The following is a 24,564-nucleotide window of genomic DNA, read 5'->3' as shown; positions in this document are numbered from 1 at the left end:
AGTTAGAGCCACTCTATCATATGTATTTGAAGTGTGGGCAAGTGAGGGCACTCCATTGCCAAAATGTCCTTATTTGAGCATCCACTTCCCCAAGCCAAGAAATGCTTCCACTCCTTTGAAGTTGGCTGAATATGTTTGATCAGATAAAAGCCTCCCCTAAAGGGTTCGTGGAGGACTTTTTCGGAGAGAGTTCCGTTTCATATGCATGAGCTGGAGGGGGTTCTTAGTTCGGGTGGGTTAGCATCACAGAAACCGCACTTTTTCACTGCACTCCAAAGACCTTTCCGTCGGCTCATCCTGTCCCCCATCCCCCCCCCCCCCCCCCCCTCTTGTCTTCTACTCTCCTCTCAGAACTTGAAGGTTAGGGGTTCCAAGGAGTGCAAAGACCAGGCCTCAAAGTACTCTCTGGAAAGTAAGCTGCCCGTTCATACACCACTGGATTACTCTCCAAATCTCTCTATAATTTTGGCATCTAGTCTATAAATTCACTTCAGCATTGTTGAGTGTGGGAACTGCTGCTCTAACATGACTTCATTTGTTTTCCAGCTCTTCTGTACAAACCAGTGGACCGAGTTACCAGGAGCACTTTGGTGTTGCATGTAAGTCAGGCCGAGTGATACTTTCTATTGGAATGGTTCAGGTGACATCACATGTACGTTACCCATTCACATTTCTAATGTGTGTGTGTGTGTGTGTGTGTGTGTGTGTGTGTTTTAGGACCTTTTGAAACACACTCCGTCTAGCCACCCAGACCACCCTCTGCTACAGGATGCTCTCCGAATCTCTCAGAACTTCCTGTCCAGCATCAATGAGAAAACCACCCCCCGACGCCAGTCCATGACCGTGAAGAAGGGAGAGGTAATTGTGCATTAAAAGACCTTTCCTTGGTGGGCTTGGCTGAAGTGTGTGGGGTCTCGAAGCATGTACAGTAGATACTCCCATGATCTCCTAAGACTGAGTTCAATCCTCAGCTCATGTACTAGATGTTTGTGGCTACCAGCTTTGCCAGATGCGCACACACCATGATAAATTGGTGACATCCTCACTAATTCTAACTGCTTGCTGAGTTAGTCACCTTGAACATTCATCGGTACAATAAACTTTTGCGAAATCTAAGATCATAATTCTGTAGTGCTGTTTGGCAAGATTGGGTGGTAATTTGGAGGATAGGAATAGGTTGACTGTGGTTATAGAAATTGCTATGATTCGTTTACAAATGTGACAATGTCTTAATCGTACGTCCAGTCCTGATTTATTATGATGTCATAATTGACCTCATTATGAATAAGGAAGTGGCCTCACTGACCTGACAGAGTGAATATCTGAGGAACAGTTGCTTTTATGGGTGGTCCTTGCCTGAGAGAGGCAAATTAAAAATCAATTGTGTACAATGTGGTATGTCCAGCCTCTTGCTGCGTGTGCGTGCGTACATGTGTGTGTGTGTGTGTGTGTGTGTGTGTGTGTGTGTGTGTATGCGTGCGTATGTGCTTGCCTTACGCTGTTGCTGCCAGTTTGTTCTCATTCCTCCAGTCAGTGCCCTCATGGGAGTTGGCGACGGCTGGTGGGGGAGACGGGGTGGTATTGTTTGTCATTTGATTGACACCGGATGGCGTTTGCGTGTAATGCGGTGTAATGAGGCACCTTCGCTCTTATGCTGATGCTGTCATTAACTATGCATGAGCTGGAGGGGGGCGGGGGCACGCCCCTCCTCACATGCGGTCTCCTTCCTCCTCACCTCTCTCTCCCTCCCTCTCTCTGTGGACTAGAGAGATGGAAGGGGACGCAGAGAAAGGGGGAGCCAAGGAAAGTGGGAGAGGCTGTATAATCATTATCGTGCCTCCCTCCCTCCCACCCTCCCTCCTGGCAGCACGCTCACCCCCTGGAGTCCCGTCTGGACGCTGCAAAGCTGATCATCAAATATTGATACGGCCCACATGAAAGCAGCCAGCGGAAATCAATAGCACTGCTGCTCAGCTCATTATTTCACTTTCTTTGGTAAAACATGCCCGGGGGGCGGAGGGAGGGAGTATGGTGTGTGTTTGTGTCCATGCATCTCAGTGAGACAGGTGTGTGAGAGCAGGTTTAGTCACAGTAGTGCTGTCTGATTGGTGGAGGTGTGCGGTAAGGAGGAGGTTGGGGGCGATTCTATGCCCCTTGGGGTGTGGGGGCAGGGCAGATGGGAGGGAGGCTCTGGACAGAAGCTACTTAATTAAAATGCAAATGAGCTTCCGTGTGTGTGTATTCATGCATGAATATGTGCATACGTGTTGTATGTGTGGACCTGCCCGCTGTCAAGGATGATCTTTATGGTATTTGTATTCGCATGTATACATACCACATACAAGATATTAAGATAGCTTATATACAGGGATGCTGGACAAACTGTAGAGATATACCTGTTTTTCACAATTTACAGTCATGCCTCACACATGCACGCACACTCACATTCTATCCACTAAGTCATACAAGCATACAAACTTATTATACCGTAGCGCTTTAAACACACACAAATGTACTCATCCATAGAATGCCCGGAGTCAAACACACCCATTTAACCAGTGAAATTCACCCAATGACTCAGTCATGCAGAGCTACAAATGCGTATACGGACTAACACACACACTCTCTAACACACACACACACACACACACATACACACATACACACACACACACTCATGCACACATGCACACGCATTCTGACATAGGAACACAAATACAAACACACAGACATTGCCTGATATACGCTGGCAGGGAGCGTTTATTTGGGTACGTGTGCAGTTGTGCAGTGATACTCGTGGGACTGCTGTTTATGTTAAGGGGGGTTGGTGTTGTGCTCACAGCGTGGTCTTCTTCTCCGACCCGAGGCAGGCTCATGCCACCTGCTCTAAAGAAATGCACTTAGACACGCACGCACGCACGCACGCACGCACACACACACACACACAGACAAACACAAACACAAACACAAACACAAACACAAACAAACATGAGACAACATATCCATTTGTTTATGTCCAATACAACTGGATTAAAGTCTTAAGTTTCGGATTTGAATATTTTTAGTGCTCTGAATTTAGGTCTTGTATTGGGTATGTTATGGACGCTCACTCACTCAGTAACTGACACACACACGTACACACACACACACACACACACACACACACACACACACACACACACACACACACACACACACACACACACACACACAGTCACTCATCGCTTCAGTTGGGCTTTTCCATGACGTGGTCAATATTTGACTGCTGACTGCGGCTTGTCTGCATGTCTCATTGTTCAATAGCTGGAACAGCAGTTTCCCCCCCATCATAGACGATGAGAGATGGTCAATGTCAAAGCCCTGCTGCAGGCACCCTCGGGGAAAATGTCATCTAATTTGCAGAGACAGCCTTTTTGATGACCAAACCCTTTTTTGGGGAGGGGGAGAGGACCGAAGAGAGGAGAGGAGAGGAGAGGACAGAGAAGAGGAGAGGATTGAAGGAGGTGAAGATTGTTGAGTTGGAGGAGTAAAGACAAAGAGAAGGGAGAACTTACAATAATGTGGAGATGAAATGATAGGGGAGGAGAGGTGAAGTACATGGATGAAGGAGAGCAGAACAAGGAGGAAGAATGGAAATGAAAGAATGAATGGAGAGAGACGATGAAGGAAAAAGATGAAACACAATACACTGCACCTTATGTAGATTTGTGCCAATTACTGTGGTGTGTGTGGATGTGTGTGCGCATACATTCGGTTCATGTTACACCAAGCAGTATTGAATTGGATAGCAGCAGCACAAAGCGATCAGTCCCAAGTGTAAGTACAAATTGACATCATTGCAGTACTGGACTGTCACGTGTAGATGGCAGTCTGTAGCATGTATGTGGCAAGCAGGAGAGTGACACAGTGCTGTGTGTGTGCATCTGCTAGGCTAGCTGTATGTTGTTGTTATTGTTATGAAGCAATAGCAGATGTCTTGATTTGCCCTGTAATCATCCTAAAGGCTCTAATCAAGGGAGGTAAACAAACAGATGCTATAGCGCTGAACTACAGCCCCCATCTCCTGAAATGCCTCTTAGTCATAGTGCCAGAACTGCATCTGATGAGGGGATTGTAGAACCGTAGTGTGTGTGTGTGTGTGTGTGTGTGTGTGTGTGTGTGTGTGTGTGTGTGTGTGTGTGTGTGTGTGTGTGCGCGTGCGTGTGTGTGTAGACATAGTGCCAGAACTGCATCTGATGAGGGTATTGTAGAACCGTGTGTGTGTGTGTGTGTGTGTGTGTGTGTGTGTGTGTGTGTGTGTGTGTGTGTGTGTGTGTGTGTGTGTGTGTGTGTGTGCGCGCGTGCGTGTGTGTGTAGACATACTACAGCCCCCATCTCCTGAAATGCCTCTTAGTCATAGTGCCAGAACTGCATCTGATGAGGGGATTGTAGAACCGTAGTGTGTGTGTGTGTGTGTGTGTGTGTGTGTGTGTGTGTGTGTGTGTGCGCGTGCGTGTGTGTGTAGACATAGTGCCAGAACTGCATCTGATGAGGGTATTGTAGAACCGTGTGTGTGTGTGTGTGTGCGTGCGTGCGTGCGTGCGTGCGTGCGTGCGTGCGTGCGTGCGTGCGTGCGTGCGTGCGTGCGTGCGTGCGTGCGTGCGTGCGTGCGTGCGTGCGTGCGTGCGTGTAGACATAGTGCCAGAACTGCATCTGATGAGGGTATTGTAGAACCATGAGTGTGTGTGTGTGACCAAGATGTCTTCCTTTTAAGGTCGTTTGTCTGTCAGTGCTGTGACTTTGCTGTGTGTCTTTCAGGAATGTGTGTCTGTACTCATTCCCTTCCCAATCCCATCCCTGCTTGTTATCGCTCCCGCATTTTTCTCTCTCTCTGTCATCGTCCAGCTCTCCACCATTTCTCTCCTCATCTCTCCATGAATGTTTTCCCACGTTCATTCTTTCGTTCCCTTACCACCCGATTTTTCTATTTTCTATTGTTCTTGTACCATGTCCCCCTTTTCCCAGTCTCTCCTGTTGTGAATGTCCTCAGTCTGTCTGGTTGTCTCATATGTGTTGGTCCTGTCTGAAGGGTGAGGACTGGGGGCAGAGTGAGGGTCAGTAGTGGGATGTTTGCAGGGATAATCCCTCCTAATCTGGGGATCTCCTGTCAGATATCAGGAAGCCATGAGCTGATTGGATCAGCCCCCAGTGAGGCAGACCCAACAGGATTCGGGGTCTGATCAGATCTTGGAGGTATTTATCTGTGAATTAAGCTAATTACTGTGGGCTTCAGTGGGTCAGAAAGGCACTAGCCGCCGGTGTTGTGCCACTCTGTGTATCTTTGATGGCTTTGTAGGAAATGATGAACGAAAGGAACTAACAGTATGGCTAGGGTTAGGAGGTCAGGTTGGTAACAAAGGACTTCAGTTATTGTATTTGACTGTATGGGTAAGGTTATGAGGTCAGGTCACGTTCAAATATCCAGCCTGTGTTATATGGGCCATCAAGCCGGCAGATGTAACTTGAGAGTAATGACTGGCTGGCAGTGAGAGAGACTGGGCATGGCTGTGCCCTCTGGTTGGCATTTGCACTGGCACTTGAGCTGTGCCCTCTGGTTGGCATTTGCACTGCCACTTTTCCCTTTTGTTCAGGCATTTTATCCTCAGTGCGCTTCTGTGTTTGCTCAGAGCTGAGCGGATCTCATTCTAAACCATCTGATGAGTGAATGTGGCCCCATTAAGAGCTGGCTGGCCAGGGCTTGATGATGAATGAATTCCACCTCTACTGCTCAAAACTCCTGTCGCCAAAGTGCCCACCAACAGACATACATTATGGGGATGTTGACTGAAGAGAGGATGGTTGTAAAAAATGAAAAAAAAAAAAAATGTAATGGCACAAACCTGTCATCACAAAGGTAGAGGTAGCCGTTAGGAAGGCCATTATGCGCTGATGTCTGGCGAAACCTGTGCTGTTTGGAATAGAAATGTCTCATTAGTGGCTCCTGCGGCGAGCGGGAAACGGAGCTCCAGGAGAGGTGCGTCAGAGGCAGCTGTTAACCCAGCAGAGGGCCCCTCTCACTGGGAGAGAGATGAGCCGCGCTGTGCCCGTAGCCTGGTGTCTGTTAGCGGAGCCTGGCTAGCTGGTTGTCTCACTCAAAGACGTTGTTCATAGAGACGGCCAGAGATGGGCTCACTAAGGAGCCATTGATGAATAGATTATAACGGACAGCATTTGGTGTGGGTATGTGTCTGTGCGTGGGACAAGGAGGTAGGCTGTATGAGTTCTGCTCCTTCTTGTGTGTGATATTACAGTCTTTTTGGTCAGAAGCTGGCAGTTGAGGATCCAACAAGGAGAATGCTTTGAAAGCAAAGTGTATGTTCAGTGTGTGTGTGTGGGTGGGTGTGTGTGTTCAGTGTGTGTGTGTGTGTGTGCGTGTGCGTGTGCGTGTGCGTGTGCGTGTGCGTGTGCGTGTGCGTGTGCGTGTGTGTGTGTGTGTGTCAGGATACTTGTGTGTATATGTTAGTACAGCACTAGTGAGTAGGCTTCACAATCCACAGACAGGCTGAGGAACAATAGACCCAGAGCCATGTAGCGTGCACCTGTGATTGGACGAGCCTCTTGCAGATGTCTTATTTTGTTGCCTCACACACCAGTGATGCAGCGTGGGTCAGAGCGGGGTGATGGAGCGTGATCTGTAGCCCTGGGGCAATTTGAGTCCTGTGTGTGTGTGTGTGTGTGTGTGTGTGTGTGTGTGCGTGCGTGTGTGTGTGCATCTGCATGTGTGTATGTACAGGTGTTTATATATTTATCTGCAAATTTAAATACATGTGTGGGTGTGCTGAAGGCTGTTTTTTTCACACGTTTCTCTCAGCTCTGGCTGAGGGCTGATTGGCCATTAACCTGAGTGGATAAGCAGAGACGTGCCTCACCTGTTTCACCACACGCACCTCGTGGTCTTTACAGGGGAGACAATTATGCTCTCGGCTCAGTTAGACGCTCGAGCTGGAGGAAACTGGCTTTTTTATTGTGTTAATCGTTGCTTTACTGCCTCCTGGTGTTCAGTTATTGTATTGCATTGCAAATTCTCAATCATATGGAGTAGACTAGAGAAAGCGAACTGTATGAGTTCCTTTTGGAAAAGGCTGGTTGAAAAAGTTTGGTTGGTGATTTTATCATTAGATCATCGTGTTCTTAGTTACATTTGTTATAGTCTTTCTTTGGTTTTCTTTGGCCTTGGTTATGTTCAGCATGATTAAGAAAATACTCCATTGCTTATCTCTGAGCCTTGTGTAAATAAATCCTGAGAGACTAAGAGATAAACTATTTAGGCACATAACAGTCTACAGTTACTCTGTGAATACACATTTTACACACTTCAAGCAGTATTTGCTGCTTATTGGATTTACGGGATAGTGTCAATCTCCTCTCATTTACTTAACAGCTGCTCTAATTTTGTTAGACAGAAATGGTATCAAATGTTCCTAGCCTTCTTCAGTAAACTGTCTGCTGCTGTCTGGGAATACATTAGCAGTAATGATACTGTGCGTTATGTGTGTACCATGCGCCATCATGAAAGCTAACAGCAGGGTACTGTGGACTATCCTGTCTGTGTCCTGTCCTCTCCCTGTATTACTGTATCTTGCATAGAGAAGTGGGGATGTGTTTACAGCAGAGATCAGATAACTGAGCGGGTCCTATCTGTCTATTGTTCTTGTGTTCAGAACCGGCAGCTGCTGAAGGACAGCTTCATGGTGGAGCTGGTGGAGGGACAGCGGAAACTCCGTCACGTCTTCCTCTTCACCGACCTGCTGCTCTGCGCCAAGCTGAAAAAGCAGATCGGAGGGTACGACAGAAAAAAGCCCCTCTCTCCTCTACCTTTCCCCCATCCTTTCTTTCTCTTTCTTTCTCTTTGGTATCCCACTTCTCATTCGGCCATGGTCTGTGTTTTTATTAGTGTGTTTCTCTCTCTCTCTCTACTGCTTCTCAGATTTCTCTCTTCTCTCTCATTCATTTGTTATACAACTGGCCCTTTCACCTTCCTCTTCGCCCTCCCTCACCCTGTCTGTCCTTTTTTTCCTTTTGCTCTCCTACCTGCCCGGGTGGCTAGTTATGTTCTTTTCCATCCCAGCCTGAGAGTAATTCGTGACAAATGTTGCCCTTTAATGTGTTGCTCTATTTGGGTTGCGAGCGGCCGGGCCCCATAGATCAGTGAGTGCTGTCTGGCGGGCCCTCGTGAGTCTAATGAGATGTGGGTCCTGCTCTGCTCATCTGACTCACACAATCTCTCTTACCTGCTGCTGGGCATTTCATGTTTCCTAGATGACCTTTTCCAATCTTATTTTATGCTTTTTCTCCCCATGGTGTAATAGCTAATACATTTTTAATGCAACTATTTCACTCTTTCTGTTTTTCTCTCTCTCTCTCTTCTTCTGTTCACTCTGACTTGAACATCCTTCTCTCTATATATACCCCTTTCTCCAACTATCTATATCTATCATCTACTACTCCATTTTCTTATTTTCTTTTCCTTTTCCTATCTGATTTCTCACTCTCTCCCCTGTAGGAAGAGTCAGCAGTATGACTCCAAGTGGTACATTCCCCTGTCAGACCTGACCTTCCAGGCGTCGGATGAGTCCGAGCCGTTGTCCATCCCCCAGGTGGCGGACGAGGAGCTGGAGGCCATGAAGATGAAGATCTCCTCACTGAAGAGCGAGATCCAGAGGGAGAAGGTACCCACACTCTCACAAGGCTCTTCACTGGCAAATGATGACCCTAGTGGGCTGCCGTAGCACCACCAGCAGAATTTCGAGAAACTGGGCCAATGTGAAATGCACTGCCTAATAGTGTCTGTGTGTGTCTGTGTGTGTCTGTGTGTGTGTGTGTGTGTGTGTGTGTGTGTGTGTGTTGGCAGAGAGGGAACAAAAGCTCAAAGGTGATGGAGCGCTTGCGGAAAAAGTTGTCTGAGCAGGAGTCTCTGCTGCTGCTTACCTCCCCCTACATGTCCCTCCGGCTGCACAACAGGAGTGGCAAGGTACACACACACACACACTCACACTCACACACTCCCTCTTCATACACTCTCCCCCATTCTCTTTCTCAGGGTTTTCATTAACCTTGTTATTAACCATTTCTTTGTTATGATGATGATAAGGCCTCTCTTCTCTGCACTGCCTGTTTTCATCCCTTCCCTCCTCTCACACATTGAGTAATATATAGAGTAGTGTATAGAGTGATGTATAGAGTAGTGTATAGAGTGATGTATAGAGTAGTGTATAGAGTAGTGTATAGAGTAGTGTATAGAGTAGTGTATAGAGTAGTGTATAGAGTGATGTATAGAGTAGTGTATAGAGTAGTGTATAGAGTAGTGTATAGAGTGATGGATAGAGTGATGGATAGAGTGATGTATAGAGTAGTGTATAGAGTGATGTATAGAGTAGTGTATAGAGTGATGTATAGAGTAGTGTATAGAGTGATGGATAGAGTGATGGATAGAGTGATGTATAGAGTGATGGATAGAGTGATGTATAGAGTGATGTATAGAGTGATGGATAGAGTGATGGATAGAGTAGTGTATAGAGTGATGGATAGAGTAGTGTATAGAGTGATGGATAGAGTGATGTATAGAGTGATGGATAGAGTGATGGATAGAGTGATGGATAGAGTGATGGATAGAGTGATGTATAGAGTGATGGATAGAGTGATGGATAGAGTGATGGATAGAGTGATGGATAGAGTGATGGATAGAGTGATGTATAGAGTGATAGATAGAGTGATGGATAGAGTGATGGATAGAGTGATGGATAGAGTGATGGATAGAGTAGTGTATAGAGTGATGGATAGAGTGATGGATAGAGTGATGGATAGAGTGATGGATAGAGTGATGTATAGAGCTCACAGATGGAGATGTTAATGCCCTCTGCAAATCTTTGTGTTTCAGGGCTACACGTTCCTGATGTCTTCTGACTATGAGCGGGTAGAGTGGAAAGAGATGATCCGGGAGCAGCAGAAGAAATGTAAGTGACCCTGGGCCTCAGCATGCTCTGATTGCACTGCAGCACAGCATTAGCTTAGTCTCGGCTAACATCACCTCAAGCTAACTGAAACACAACAGGTTTACATGGGCAGAAATGCTAAATTCATAGTTCTAGTCATAGATTCACTATTATGTGTACTATGTGTGCTCTGCTGAATGTTGACCTGGACTTTTCCTGACTTTGCTGGCAGGCTTCAAGAGCATCTCTCTGACTTCCATGGAGCTGCAGATGCTGACTAACTCTTGTGTGAAGCTGCAGACTGTCCACCACATCCCTCTCACCATTAACAAAGAAGGTCTGTTACCCCTGAGCTCCAACAAGATGCTACGATACTTGATTTTTTTTTATTCAAATATAGTTCCAGCAAATATGTTCCAGCTCATAACATGGAAGTAGTTTTGTACCAGATCTCATAGAGCTTTCACAGAGATTTCACTCAAGTCCAGAAATTTCCCTCGGCAGAGAGGCTTGCATGTGTCAGTAGATTTCTTGATTTTTTTCTGCTGTATTTGGGGGTAAACTCAAACGTATGAAATATAAGAAATGTTTTCCTGTACCAGGCATATGGGTAACAATGAAATTAAATTAGATATCTTCACCTCGGAAATTCTGCTGTGTAAGCTGTGCTACATTCTCAGTAATTCATCTTGTGTCTGTGTGTTTGTTTCTCCAGAGGATGAGTGCCCTGGCTTGAACGGATTCCTGAATGTAATTGTCCACTCTGCCTCTGGCCTCAAACAGAGCTTAAGTGAGTCCTCCTGTTTTTCTCTCTCTCTCTCTTTCTCTCTCTCTCTATCCTCACTCTCTGCCAGTCACTTTTTTATGTATGTCTCATTTCCTTCCACTCTCCCAATGGTATTCAGCCCCCCCCCCCCCCCCCCACACACACACACCTCTGTCTCTCTTTCTGTTGCTTCTCTGTCAGTATCTTGGTTGGTTTCCATCCCTTTATCTCATCTTGTTTGTGCTCTAAGCTGAAATGGATGTGATGTACTGGAGGGCAAAACAAAAGGAAACAAAAACAAGTATACAGGGTAGTTGTGTGTTTAGCTCTCTCTACAAAAACTCAGATCAGTTTACTCATCTGCTAGCTCTCTATCCACTGCTTCCCCTCAGCTCCGTCTCACGGTTAAGCCCACGGTCATACTCCGTCTCCACACCGTGGCTCTGTAGGGCTGCTACTTCAGTGATAGAGCACAGCTGAACTGAAATGCATGAACCTGACTGTGATCTTTTCCACAGATCTCTACTGCACACTGGAGGTGGACTCGTTTGGGTACTTTGCGAATAAGGCCAAGACGAGAGTGTACCGCTACACCACAGAGCCTAAATGGAATGAGGTACGTTCCATAACAGACCCTGCCCTTCTGCCCCTTTGAGTTTGACTTTGCTAGTGCCCAGGTTCTCAACGTTCTCTCTGTACCTGAACTGGAGAACTACTGCATCTGTGCCAAACCTGAGTTTGAAAGTGAACGTGCCCTGTGTGAATCCTCATGATTGAACCTAATGATGATGAAATAGCTTGTCTAATTAATACATTATAGAACAATAACTACAGAACTACAGAACAAGTACATGGGAATAGGAGTAAATGGTGTAAATGGGAATAAGAGTAAATGGGGTAAATGGGAATAGGAGTAAATGGGTCAGAAAAGCAGTAGCTTACCCAAAGTCTAGGTCAGAGCAGAGTAGAAACAAAGTGAAACTGCTGGAGAAGATCCCTGGTAAGTAACACCACCAAACAGCAGTCAGATAGGAAAGGATCTGTGCCCAGGACAGCAGGGCCCTGCTCTATCACCAGACCTCTGTGTAAAGGGGAAGGTTTGCCATCTGCTGGCGTGACATAATGCTTTAATTAGGGCCCTTTATCCTGCTGTTTTACCACCAATCTCCCAGGGACATGAGAGATGACAGATGTTTCGCTGGGATGTACACTTCTCTGCGTCATTCCCAATAGCTGCATGGGGTGTTGTAGGCCAATAAGCAGAGTTTTATTAACAGTGTAGTACTTCACTCAGCACCAGTCAAGGCTGTGGAAAATAGCACTCAGCACCTCTTTTGTGTGTGTGTGTGTGTGTGTGTGTGTGTGTGTGTGTGTGTGTGTGTGTGTGTGTGTGTGTGTGTGTGTGTGTGTGTGTGTGTGTGTGTGTGTGTGTGTGTGTGTGTGTGTGTGCACGTGCGTGTGTCATTAGCAGCAAGCACTTTTCATCAGTACATCTTCTTGTATGTGTGTGTATTTCAAAAGTCTTCAATTGCTTTGTCAGGCAGCCCTTCAGGAAGCTGATGAGAACTGCTTTGCAACTAGATGTGAAGTTACATTACACCTGTTTAGGACAAAATAACTTGGTTACTTAATATCTCTTTGTGCATTTGCGATACATTTATATGATAGAATGTGTTTTCTTTCTCTCCTGTGTGTGTGCAGGAGTTTGAGATTGAGCTGGAGGGCTCCCAGACCCTGAGGCTGCTGTGCTACGAGAAGTGCTACAACAAGACCAAACTGAACAAGGAGGACGGAGAGAGCACTGACCGCATCATGGGCAAAGGCCAAATCCCAGTATGTACTGTAGCCATGGCAACCATGCACCAGCACTCCATCTATGCTGTTCTGTCTATAGACATTTATGGAGGACAAACCAGAGAACAGCTGGAAATACTACTTGTCAGATAGGAGCTTTAAATGCGCTGCTCTGCTTGTAGCCTGTCGATGTCTCTGAGACTGTGCCGTCAACACGGAGGGGCTTTTCTTGTTCCAGAATAATCCGAAAGGCAGGGGTGAAAGGTCATCATTTTGATAGTGTATCGCTAGAGCGAGCGGAACGGTCAATTCCGCCTTTTTTCCGTTCTGTCCTTTAAAGGTCAAACCATGCCCTCCTGCTGCGATGGAGTGATTGAACCAAACGATCCATAATTCATGGGTCCGCTCTTAAAATGTCAGTCTGAGTGAAGTGGATGAACTGACCCCAGAAGTACTGAGCTGGTCATCATGTCCATGCCCCCTGTTTGTGATCACTCATTTGCCAGCTCTACTGCTACCACGCGTGCGCGCGTGTGTGTGTGTGTCTGTCTGTCTGTCTGTTTTGTCTGAAATTTGGGATGTGAGTCAGTCTGCTGACGCTGAGGAGCCTGCGGATTATATTTCAAAGAGGGGACGGCAAGAGCTTTGATCTCCTACCTGTCTGGTGGCTGCAGGTGGCCGTCTTAGCCTCCGTCTGCTGCCACCGAGAAACACAGTCATAGTCAACCCCTCTCCCTTAATCCCACTGCATTAACTGGTGTGCAGTCTACAGCTGCTGTCTCTTTTGTGTCACAGTGACCCAGAGAAGAAAGGAATGGAATCAGCAGTTAAGTTTAGAAAAGAATCTAAAGGAGATAGCCGAGAAAGTGAAACAATTACTACTGAGCAGAATAGCGTACCTCCTCCTAGCAGGACAGTATCACATTGCATATGCGTCTGTATTACATGGAGGTACTCGGATACCTTTCAGAGACATCAATTAGAGTGGTTGAACAATGGTGCAATGGTGATACGGCCAACACACAGGCTTCCTCTTTTTCTTTTCTTCTCTTTCTCTCTCTCTCTCTCTACCTCTACCTCTATCTCTCTCTATCCATCTGTCCATTAAAGCTCCCTCTTTCAGGCTGCCTGCTGACCGCATCCTCTCTCCTCCAGTGTGCCGGTCTAGACTGTGGCTCTCCATGTCACTCACACACAATGGCTTTCTCTCCTCATGCCACGTCTGTGTGGTGCAGTGTGCCCTATCTGTCACGAGAAGGACGCAGTGTTTAATCACGACTGGGTGGGAAACCTGAGTGTGTGTGTGTGTGTGTGTGTGTGTGTGTGTGTGTGTTTGGGTTCTGAGCGGCTTAGCATGTCGCTACTCCACGCGGAGGAGTCAGATCAGCTTTTAATCAACGCATAACTATGGCAAGGCTGAAGCCGAGGCTGTCAGAGTGGGGTCATGTGACGGCTTACTCAGGAGATGACCAACCTTCATGGGGGTGGGGGCGGGTAGAAGGATAAGCCAAGAGAGAAAGCAGAGGGGAGGAGAGAAGGGAGGGGGGAAACGAATGAGACTAGGAGTAATATGAGTTAAAGAGAGAGAGAGTGAGTGAGTGAAGGAGAGAGAGACAGAGGACACATAAGAAGAGGACTGCGATATGAAGATCCAGACAATGACCTGCCTACAAGGTTAAGCTGCTTGTGCTCTGGGTAGTCAGCAGCAGCGGCAGTTGTGGTGGTGGAGTGTTTGGCATAGTCAGGGCTCAGGGGGGACTCCTGCGGACCCACACCTGAAGAACTCCCACATCGTGTCTGCTAACAGCAACACCGGCAGCCCGGCGAAGCAAGGACACGGCCGAGCGTGGGCTGTGGAGCGGCAGCCGTCCTCAGCTTCATCTGTCGGGACCAGCTGGAGAAGGCAGGGGAAGCGGCGCGGATAGTAAACAAGGACCACGGCAAAGTAGCATGGGATTACCGGGGACATCTTCTACGCAGAACTCTCCCAGTGAAACAGACAAACACCTACTTATCTCTCTGAAGATGAGCCTGCTGCTCTTAGCCTGAAGTTTGCTCTGTTCCACGGCATTCTCATCCAGAGGTTTCCTAGGCAACTGTAGAGGAGATATGATGATGACAGAAAGCATACTTCAGAGCGGCTGCCTCCAGGAAGAGAGGTGCCCGCAGTTGGCAGAGGTGATCCCCGATGCGGAGGAGGGCACGGAGGAGGATGGCACCGGCAGAGAATCTGTCACCAGGGGGGGCAAGGGAACAAACCTGTGGGGGAGGGTTCAGAATGTCCTGCTGAGACGGAAGGTAAACAGGGACAAGTGAAGGAGGCACTGGCCATGTAGACGCAGAGAGAAGGAGGCAATAGAATGTGGAGAAATTAGTACTAATCAAATGCTCAGTGAATTCAGTTAACAGTCCATGAAGTCAACTGGACTATACACCTTTGGTCTGCAAATTCTATTGTTTGAGTTTTAGGTGCAAGGAATGCAAGGTGTTTGGGCAAATGGAAACATAACTGGTGTGCTATACATTTTAAAATGCATTTCTCTTGGCGCCGTGCATTAGTGTCTTTGGTTGCACGTTCAGATGAATTTCCCGGTGTTCTGTCATGCACTCACCTGGGTAAATTCATGGTGAACTCTATCCCCTTTCTCTTTCTCTCTCTACCTTTCTCTCTCCCTCCTAGAACTTCTTCAAGGTGTCTTCTTTTTTTCACACTTTCTCTCCCTCTCCCACTTTAAACTTCTATAATCTGTGTATGCACACCCCAGGTGTGTGTTTGTGTGTGTTTGGATTTGCATTTGTTTGTGTCCCTGTGGTCCACTTGTCACTCCTGATAAGGATGGCCAGGCCGCTCTGATAAAGATGATGGGATTAGTTACAGGGCAACCCGATCCAGTGTTGCACGCGGCCATATGGAGCTTAGGTCCAGGATGAGGAGGAATGAAGAGAATTGAACTCTCTCTCTCCAGATGGCTCAGTCTCAGAGTTCTGTTTGTTGTGGATTCATGGCAATAGGTCGCGCTCTGGATTACATAAAAGCCAAACTACTGCACCCGATGGGATTAGGGTTTGGGGACTGACAATTTGAAGTTGCATAAGAATGGTGAAACTGAAAACACAGATGTCATTTCATACTTTACAATGAGGGTCATACCCACACTGCATACTTTTGACAGTGCATAAGTGCAGTAAGTGCATGAGTGCATACTTTGGACAGGTGAAGTAGCTGCAAGCAGTGCTGTTTTAGATGACTTAAGATAGAGGTTTTACATTCTCATACGGGTTAAGTAAAATAGGAAACAAAAACGTCTCTGGGACAAGGCACATTTTGTCCTATGTGAATGAGGAGTTATTGGCCTCGTCAAAGTGAATACATTCCTCATTCCAAAGTTCGAAATTTGCCTAAAATAGCTAGATGGAAACATAGCATGTTTAGGTAAATGTCTGTGATGGCTGCCATGCTGGTGAGGGTGTTGGGTGGTAACACTCTATTTCTGTCCCTCGCAGTTGGACCCTCAGACCCTCCAGGGCAAAGACTGGCAGCGGACCGTCATACCTATGAATGGGGTAAGTGTACCACCCACACACACACACACACACACACACACACACACACACACACACACAATTCGTAAACTCATCTAAACCACAAAATGAACTCAATTAGCTAATGTTTCCAGAAATTACCCAGCTTAAGCGCATTAAATGAAGCTGCTCATTAAGTTGTAACACCAAGCTTCAAGTGATCTAAAAGTGTACATTTCTGTAAGCACTCAGAGTCACTGAGGTCGTCTCGTGTGCTGTGTTTTAGATTGAAGTGAAGCTATCCATGAAGTTCACCAGCCGTGAGTTCAGCCTGAAGAGAATGCCTTCATGCAAGGAGATGGGCGTGTTCGGAATCAAGATCTCCGCGGTGACCAAGTGAGTAAAACACATGTAGACAGGAAATACAAACAACACTGGGTGTCTAGTTAGACTCACTTACTCATTTGTCATCAGTTGTGTGACAGAAAGTTCCAGATGCAATAAGCATGTGTCTGTATATGTCTGTATAGCAACACTCAATCCCCATGGGACGTGTAACCGCGTTAGGCGCGCCGGTGAGGAGTGTTTCTGTGCGAGTGCTCCTCGGTGCCTGGGTGTTGAGTGATTGCCAGGCCCTCAGCCAGGCCGGTTCAACCCAGCGTAGGTGGTGGCAGGAGTGCATGTGCCGGGTACTCACGGGCCAGCTGGCGAGCGCTGATCCCATCCAAGCTGACAGCTCTAATCTGAAAGCCAAGCAAAGCCAAGGGGACAGGCAGCCCCTTCAACCGTGGTCTTCACCACCCCCACCCCTGTTCAGCAGCTCCCTGAGCCTCTCAGGCCGGGATCATTCCCTCAACATTCCCATACCACTCATGCACCTACTCCAACGCCCCCCACCTCCACCCTCCCCCACCTCAGCAGCTCCTGCTCAGCCAGTGCCTGTGGCTGAGGGCCTGTTAGCCAGCCCAGTGTGTGAGGAGACCAGACATGCAGAGGCTTGGAGAGTAAAGAGAAGCTAATTGGCTGATGTTAGCCTTCATGTTAAAAAAAATGAAATGGTGTGAATGGGATGTATTTTTCACAGAACATGATGTGAGATGGAGTTTGTGTTAGAAGGGTGGGAGTTTAGAGACAGACTAAGAGTGTCAGGACTTGAAACAATGTAATGCAGGAACATTTGGGAACGTTCTGTCTGTACTGCAAACAGATGAGCTCATGGAGGTGTGTGTGTGTGTGTGTGCAGTGAGTTGTAAAATTGTGTGTTAGTGTGTCTGCTGATGACTGACACTAATGAAGATTGCTGGTAATGAGCGTGTTTATAGTTTTAGGAGCAAAGCTCATCTAGAGTGTAGAGCCAACATGTCTCTATCAATACCAACAAGAGCTGCACTTGCACTGAGCCTGTGTGCTGCTGAGCAGGGAAGGTAAACAGTCTAATGACCAAGGGTCTTAATGAAGAGATGTTCTTCCTTACTCGGGGTACTGCTGAATTCGCAGAGTGTCTCTTTAAGTTATTGTTAGGGTAAGGGATACATGCTAAGGACAAAACAACAAAGCTAAATGTAACATATGTAATTTCCAATAGAAACCAGGTTTTGTTATGAATCAATGATATCCAATCAAATCTGTTGTGTGATGCTTTATCTTACTGCAAATAACAACAGAATATAGAATTTACTTCTGTAGAATTTACATTATTACACACATGCACATACAGCACATACACACTGAGAGATAACATTTTGATTATTTTGATTGTGTAACCATTAATCATTAATGAATTGATGTTTCCCGTCCAGGCGTGAGCGGTCCAAGGTGCCCTACATCGTGCGTCAGTGCTTGGAGGAGATTGAGAGGCGGGGCATGGAGGAGGTGGGCATCTACCGCGTCTCCGGAGTGGCCACAGACATCCAGGCCCTGAAAAACGCCTTCGACACAAGTGAGTGCCAGCCGCTATCTCTCGCTCAGGACCGCCTGTGTCTAGTTACAACTGAGCCCATTTAAGATATAAGCTGCATAGTTAATAAACATATGGACGTCCATGGGTAGGGTGCATTCTCAGGAAAGAACGTGGGCATGCCTCACCGTCTCTTTTGAAATGAATTCAGGGCCATTCTCACAAATAAAGTCAGAGCTATATAGTTCATGTTATATGAGCTATTTCAATGTAAATATCCCATATGCAGACCGTTGTTGACTTTTGTGAGTACTATATGTATGAGTGCAGGCCCGTCATCCTCATCCACCACATTCCAATATATCATTCAATAATTCATTGTAACATGTGTTCTCTCTCGACAAATCAGTTTTGACTAGTCAGAAACGACCTGTATTACGTTTGTAACAGACCTGTAACGCCTGTGCCATCCTCTCCCTCGCAGATAATAAAGATGTGTCGGTGATGATGAGTGAGATGGATGTCAATGCCATCGCTGGCACACTGAAGCTGTATTTCCGGGAGCTTCCGGAGCCCCTCTTCACTGATGAACTGTACCCCAACTTCGCTGGGGGCATCAGTGAGTAGCTCCCTGTCCTCTATATGTCCTGCTGTTGTTGAGTATGATACTCTTCTACTTCAGTTGACCATGACTATGGTGTACTATACTTCAACTGACCATGTGACTTCCTCCCATGTTCCCCTTTCTCTGTTTCCGCAGCAGTGTCTGATAGCGTTGCCAAGGAGAGCTGCATGCTGAACCTGCTGCTGTCTCTGCCTGAGCCCAATCTGGTCACCTTCCTCTTCCTGCTGGATCATCTGAAGAGGTGCCCACTCCACCCCACTCCACTCCACACTAACCTTAATACGGTAGCAATGGCGCAGGAGACAGACTTGTCTTTGTCTCTGTGCTGTTATTAAGCAGGAACGACACATTCAGTCAGACTGATACATAATGGCAGGAGGGCAGGGATCTTATATGCTGGCACAACACAGTGGACAAAGACGTTAACACACTAGGGAAACTACACCAGGGCATAACACATAACACACTGACTCTTAATCGCTAACAGAAATACACCCTGACATTAATAGAAAAGGGGGAACATGAATACATTCTAAAATGGAATATCAACATCAAAGTAAACATTTTTACAGCACACATGCACAGGATTATGGGGTCAATTGACATACACACACAATGAAGCGCACAACACTCTGGCATGCTACAATATACTGTATGCACCCATATACTGTATACACTCATATACACATGTACACACCCCATATACTGTATACACTCATATACACATGTACACACCCCATATACTACACTCATACACACATGTACACACCCCATATACTGTATACACTCATACACACATGTACACACCCCATATACTACACTCATACACACATGTACACACCCCATATACTGTATACACTCATATACACATGTACACACCCCATATACTGTATACACTCATATACACATGTACACACCCCATATACTGTATACACTCATACACACATGTACACACCCCATATACTGTATACACTCATGTACATACCCCATATACTACACTCATACACACATGTACACACCCCATATACTGTATACACTCATACACACATGTACACACCCCATATACACCAAACACTCTGTGCCCTGCAGCATGATCGTGCATTTACCCCAACATGCAAAAAAATACTACACTGACAACATGAACACACAAATACACACACATGCATGCGCACACACACACACACACACACACACACACACAATCGCACTTACACACACACACACACACACACACACACACACACCACAAGGAAGCTTTCCAAAGCCTTTTCGTCATGTTTCTTCTGGGTCTTCCACAGGGTATGTGTTGCTGTAAAACACCGATAACTCATCTGCTTTGGCCCTTGTTTCCTCAGGATTGCGGAAAAGGAGTGCGTTAATAAGATGTCCCTGCATAACCTGGCCACCGTCTTTGGCCCTACTCTGCTCCGGCCGTCCGAGAAGGACAGCAAGATCCCCACCAACCCCACCCAGCCCATCACCATGGGAGACAGCTGGTCACTAGAGGTCATGTCACAGGTAAGCCTTTCTCACAGTGAACCATCTTATTTTCATGATATCCTTTTCTCTCTCACTGTCACCTACTCTGTTTTAATTATCTATATAACTTATCAGCTACTGTGAGTAACAAATATGCGACTGTGGCCTATTTCACAAATTATGTGACCGTGTCCTATTTGAACACCCCAATTCATTACTTTCTCTCTCATTCTCTCTCAGGTCCAGGTTCTGCTCTACTTCCTTCAGCTTGAGACCATACCCACCCCTGACAGCAAACGACAGAGCATCCTCTTCTCCACAGAGGTGTAGATCGAGTGCCACCACCCTCTCCGAACAGTACCGCAAGATCAGGACACAAGACTGAAACATTTGCTGTGGCCACTGGCGTAGTAACAAGAGGCATAAACGTCTCATCCTGCTTTTTTTAAGGTGACAGAAACTGTCAACTCCAACTGTAAGCTCTAGCTTTGGCCACTAGATGGCGCTAATGACCTGTACACAGACCAGAAGAGGGCAATGCTATCTCCCCCCACCACAACTCACACCCTTCAAAACTCATACACACCGATCTCATCCCTGTGACAACACACCACCGCGTCCGTGTGTCTGTGTGACTCTTCACACCGCATACTAACTTCAGATTATCAGTCTACAACCTCCGTGCTCCAGGCTCCCAGGCTGTTTCTGTCAGTTCGTGTCCGCTGTACAGGATGCTAACGCCTCCGCCGTGTGTCTTGCGTAGTCTACTCTCACAGGCCACGCCGAACAGCTCGTTGTGGTGGCTAGTTTGTTGCGTTTTAGTCCTGTGTCCCTTAAATGGCTTTCTTTTCTTTTCTGGTGTCCTTGTGATATTTCTTAACTTACTGTAAAGATAATTGGCAAAAAAAAGCACTGCTCCTTTGTCTCCAGCATTCTAGTCCTACTGTAGGCTACAGTGAAAAGTCACAATTACTGTGGATTATATTTTGCCAAAGGGGGAAATCCGAGAGTTTTTTCCGTTGATTTTTCCGAGGGTTTATACTAATGAACAATTCAAGCGCTGAAGAGATTATGATTGCATTGAGTAACTATGACATCCCATTAATTTCACCAATTAACACCGATTTGTAGGACCTGTCAGATTGTTTATCTTATTTTTGGAAAATCATCTTCAACATGAAAGGAGAGTCCCCCGCCATGAAAAACGACACAATTTTGCCATTGAAGTAATGCAGTACGTACTCTGCCAGTTGCTTTTTATTTGACACAGCAAGGAATTTACACCACCACGAAGAGCTGCCATGCACGTAGGACCTCAAGAGGACAACAAGGGAGAGATGAGGACTTGGAGCGATTGCCTGAGTCATCTGATGCAGTTTGTTTGTTGAGCTCAACCCTGGAAATTACACACCATTGTGACGGAGACCGTTTGCATAAACTGTGCAGATCAGTCACAAATCCAGAGGGGAAAGAGGAGATATATATATGTGTGTGTGTGCGTGTGTGTGTGTGTGTGTGTGTGCGCGCGCTTGTGTGCGTTCGTGTGCATGTTTGGGTATGTGTAGTAGGGGTGCTGGACTCAGTAAAAGAAGATAAGGAAGAACATTATACTCTCTCTTTGCTGAGTGGCTTCATAGTATGGGTCACATTTTCAGTTTTGTCAGTAAATCATTGCATTGTCTTTTGATCATTTAGTTTATGGTCTCACAGGACACAACATCCCCAGGGATTAATGACTGAACATACAGGATTTGTTCCACTTTGTGTTTGGAGGCTTCTTTATCAATGTTCAACACCATTGTTGAATTGTTGTGATGGTCCTGCCAAAATGTTTTGTATTTTACTTTTAGAAAGGAAAAAAAAACTTCCGAATTGTGTCTGTACATAAACATAAAAGCTTTACATTTGTTTGTTTGATTTTTTTTCCTTTTTTTTTTTTAATTGTGTAATCTCATTGATAATTTATTTGGGATTGATTTGGGATTGTAATGAAGGAAGTGATGAACTATAGGCCTAACTCTTCTGAAGGAACCAACTAAGTTATCAGATAAAAGCCCACAGGACCAATCTCTGTACTGTTTTTTTATGTTCATCTCAGATAGCCACCTTTTCACTTCCATGCTTAGGCCAGACCGTGAAGTTTCAACTGGTTGGAGCAAAATGCTCTTTCTCCTCCCCTTTGGAAGGATTGTATTAAGGGGCAACCCCCTCGGCCTTCCCCTAAGCGGCCTATTCTGTTCAGAGTATTGTGTACTCTTGGCAGTCACTAGCACCACAACCTCGCATTTTGACAGAAGCGAAACTGTGCACTTACTACAGGCAAGGTGGAGGAGGACCAGCAAGTCCCTACTATTCCTATTCTTGGCACTTGTGTGTGTCTGCACAGTAGATGTTCCTCTGTCCAGGGACGGAGGGAATGCAGAGGCCTGGTTGTGTAAAACTTGTATGTCTTGCTCTGTGTTAATTCAATAATATACAGCAGTGCCTCTGTCATTGTGTAAGACGTTTTACGTGTTTAAGTAATGCTGTATATTAGACAATACTCTTTTTGTCAATGATATGAGGTGTCCTTTTTAGACAGAGAGAGAGAGAAAAAATTTGGAGAAGAAAACTGGATGCTTTATTGAAGGAGTTTTTTTTTTTTTCTGGAGGAGAATAGTATACAATCTTTAGCCCCATCAACTTCTAGCAGTTTCCTTTATGCTGTGCCAATACAGTGTCACACTGCTTGCTTCTCTGTATCCTTACAAATAAACTCAGTTATAAGTTAATGCTCCCTCACATGTCCTACACTGTTTGTAAGATTGGATTGGACACGTTACTGTGTCGGGACTCCTGATTGGACAGGTTTGTGAGGAGATACTGTGATTGGTTACTGGACATCTGAAGGAACTGCTTGGAATAGTGTGGTAATAAAGAATCAAGAGAGGCTTAAGTGATTTGGTTTAACATGCAGGCATGTTTATTAAAGAAGCTTTTTTTTCTCTTCTGATCTGTGTTTTCTTAAACGTGTTGTCCTTCTGTATGATGTTCTAATGACACCGAATAAACCTACTGTATACTCGCTACTGTAGGGTGATTTACAAACAAACCTGGAAACATTTGAGTAACATCTGCAACAAAGAGATTGAAAAGGAAAGAAATAATCCTTTTTTTGGTATGCATATTGTTCTGACCGCTGTTAAAATGAAAGAAATACTGAAAAATATCTTCATGCTTCATATCATAAATAAAATGTCACTTTTTGTTTAGCAGTGAAACCAACTGTATACTGTTGGAGTGCATTCCAAAATATACATTTTGAAGGAAATGTGTCTCTTTGTATTTTTTTCTGTAATAGACTTTGTGGTCACTAAAATCCTGAGTTTGTATGGAGGAGTGGAGACTAGAGCCGCATAAGTGTGGGAAAAAAGAATGTGTATACTGAATATCATAAAAAACATCCCTACCCACAGCACAGCTTGGACCTCTGTGGCTGTGCTGATGTCATCACGACCTACCCTGCCTTGTGTACTGTAGCTACAGTAAGACCTAACTATACACGCATATTTAAAACTCATGAAAGGGCGATCAGGCGTAGTGAGAATGAAAGCTTGTGCATTCACCATTCATCTCAGACCCTTTGATCTGGATAATTGGAGGCCATTGAGCGTGAAACTACGCCCCTGTGTCTCTGCTCAGAGCACTGTAGTCCATCTGGTTCCCGACCATCCAGACCTGACCTCAACACATCCCTAAATAGACAAGCATGGGGAGAGGAGAGCTTGGGTGATGTCCCCTCCCTCAGCCTTTGGCTATGAGCTCTAGAAATGTTCCCACAGTGCGTGTTCAATGTTTGGCACAACATACGTTTATGTCAGACTACATGATCTATGTGTGGGTTATTGAGGATGTATATGGGTGAAGGATAAGTCATATGATTGCATATGCTAGCTGAATAAGTAAGGGAAGAATTGTACAAATGTGTCTCTCTTCAATATATGTGAAAGTTTTCAGTTTCCAAGCTGACTGGTCAAAAAAAATCTATGAACTCATGATATGTGTAATTTAAAAAGGATGTGTGAAGAATATCTTGTATGTATTACTTCATTTATCCTCTGTCACTATAAAGAAAGAAATAGAGACTTGATCTGAGAAGCACAGTGCATGTACTTCTAAGTTGCTATTGGCTTTTTCTCATTATGTGGAAGAGTGACGTACACCAAAAAGGTTCATATTATATGATATCTATGTGTTTTAGTGGAGTATTGTATGTCTGTGCAATTTTCTATGGTGATTCAAAGAAAGCAATCTATCTGGAGCAAAAAAATGATTTATGATTAAAAATGATTAATTATCTCTGAATTTAGTTTCCTCTCATGTTGGTATTTTGCTGGAACTGAGGGGGATTTTGGCAGTAAATAAATTGTTTGGAACCTCTCATTGTAGCTTATACAACGATGTTATGTATAAAGCCTATTACTTCTAAAAACACTTTGCAAGTTCATCACCAAAAGAACATTTTGAGGCA

General features: G+C 45.6%; 1 protein-coding gene across 3 annotated transcripts in view; it reads left to right on the top strand.

The window, feature by feature from the left end:
• The window catches only part of bcr (BCR activator of RhoGEF and GTPase), an 86,697-nt gene extending 63,333 nt beyond the window's left edge, over positions 1–23,364 (top strand). For 2 of the 3 annotated variants that reach the window (XM_031578418.2, XM_012814843.3), the window contains exons 6-23: positions 352–412; positions 547–599; positions 718–858; positions 7,701–7,822; positions 8,543–8,708; positions 8,891–9,010; positions 9,917–9,992; positions 10,204–10,308; positions 10,687–10,761; positions 11,256–11,353; positions 12,439–12,570; positions 16,036–16,095; positions 16,340–16,449; positions 17,853–17,992; positions 18,435–18,569; positions 18,711–18,816; positions 19,931–20,093; positions 20,295–23,364. In XM_031578418.2, coding sequence (XP_031434278.1) covers positions 352–412; positions 547–599; positions 718–858; positions 7,701–7,822; positions 8,543–8,708; positions 8,891–9,010; positions 9,917–9,992; positions 10,204–10,308; positions 10,687–10,761; positions 11,256–11,353; positions 12,439–12,570; positions 16,036–16,095; positions 16,340–16,449; positions 17,853–17,992; positions 18,435–18,569; positions 18,711–18,816; positions 19,931–20,093; positions 20,295–20,384 — 1,953 coding nt within the window. In that variant the 3' untranslated portion in view covers positions 20,385–23,364. The remainder of the gene's footprint in view (positions 1–351; positions 413–546; positions 600–717; positions 859–7,700; positions 7,823–8,542; positions 8,709–8,890; positions 9,011–9,916; positions 9,993–10,203; positions 10,309–10,686; positions 10,762–11,255; positions 11,354–12,438; positions 12,571–16,035; positions 16,096–16,339; positions 16,450–17,852; positions 17,993–18,434; positions 18,570–18,710; positions 18,817–19,930; positions 20,094–20,294) is intronic. The other variant, XM_031578419.2, reaches the window with a different exon arrangement.
• Positions 23,365–24,564: the final 1,200 nt, after the last annotated feature.

This window comes from Clupea harengus, chromosome 12, assembly GCF_900700415.2.
Source record: "Clupea harengus chromosome 12, Ch_v2.0.2, whole genome shotgun sequence".
Taxonomy (NCBI): domain Eukaryota; kingdom Metazoa; phylum Chordata; class Actinopteri; order Clupeiformes; family Clupeidae; genus Clupea; species Clupea harengus.
Note: the sequence above shows the minus strand (reverse complement) of the source record. Positions and strands in the feature narration are given on the sequence as shown.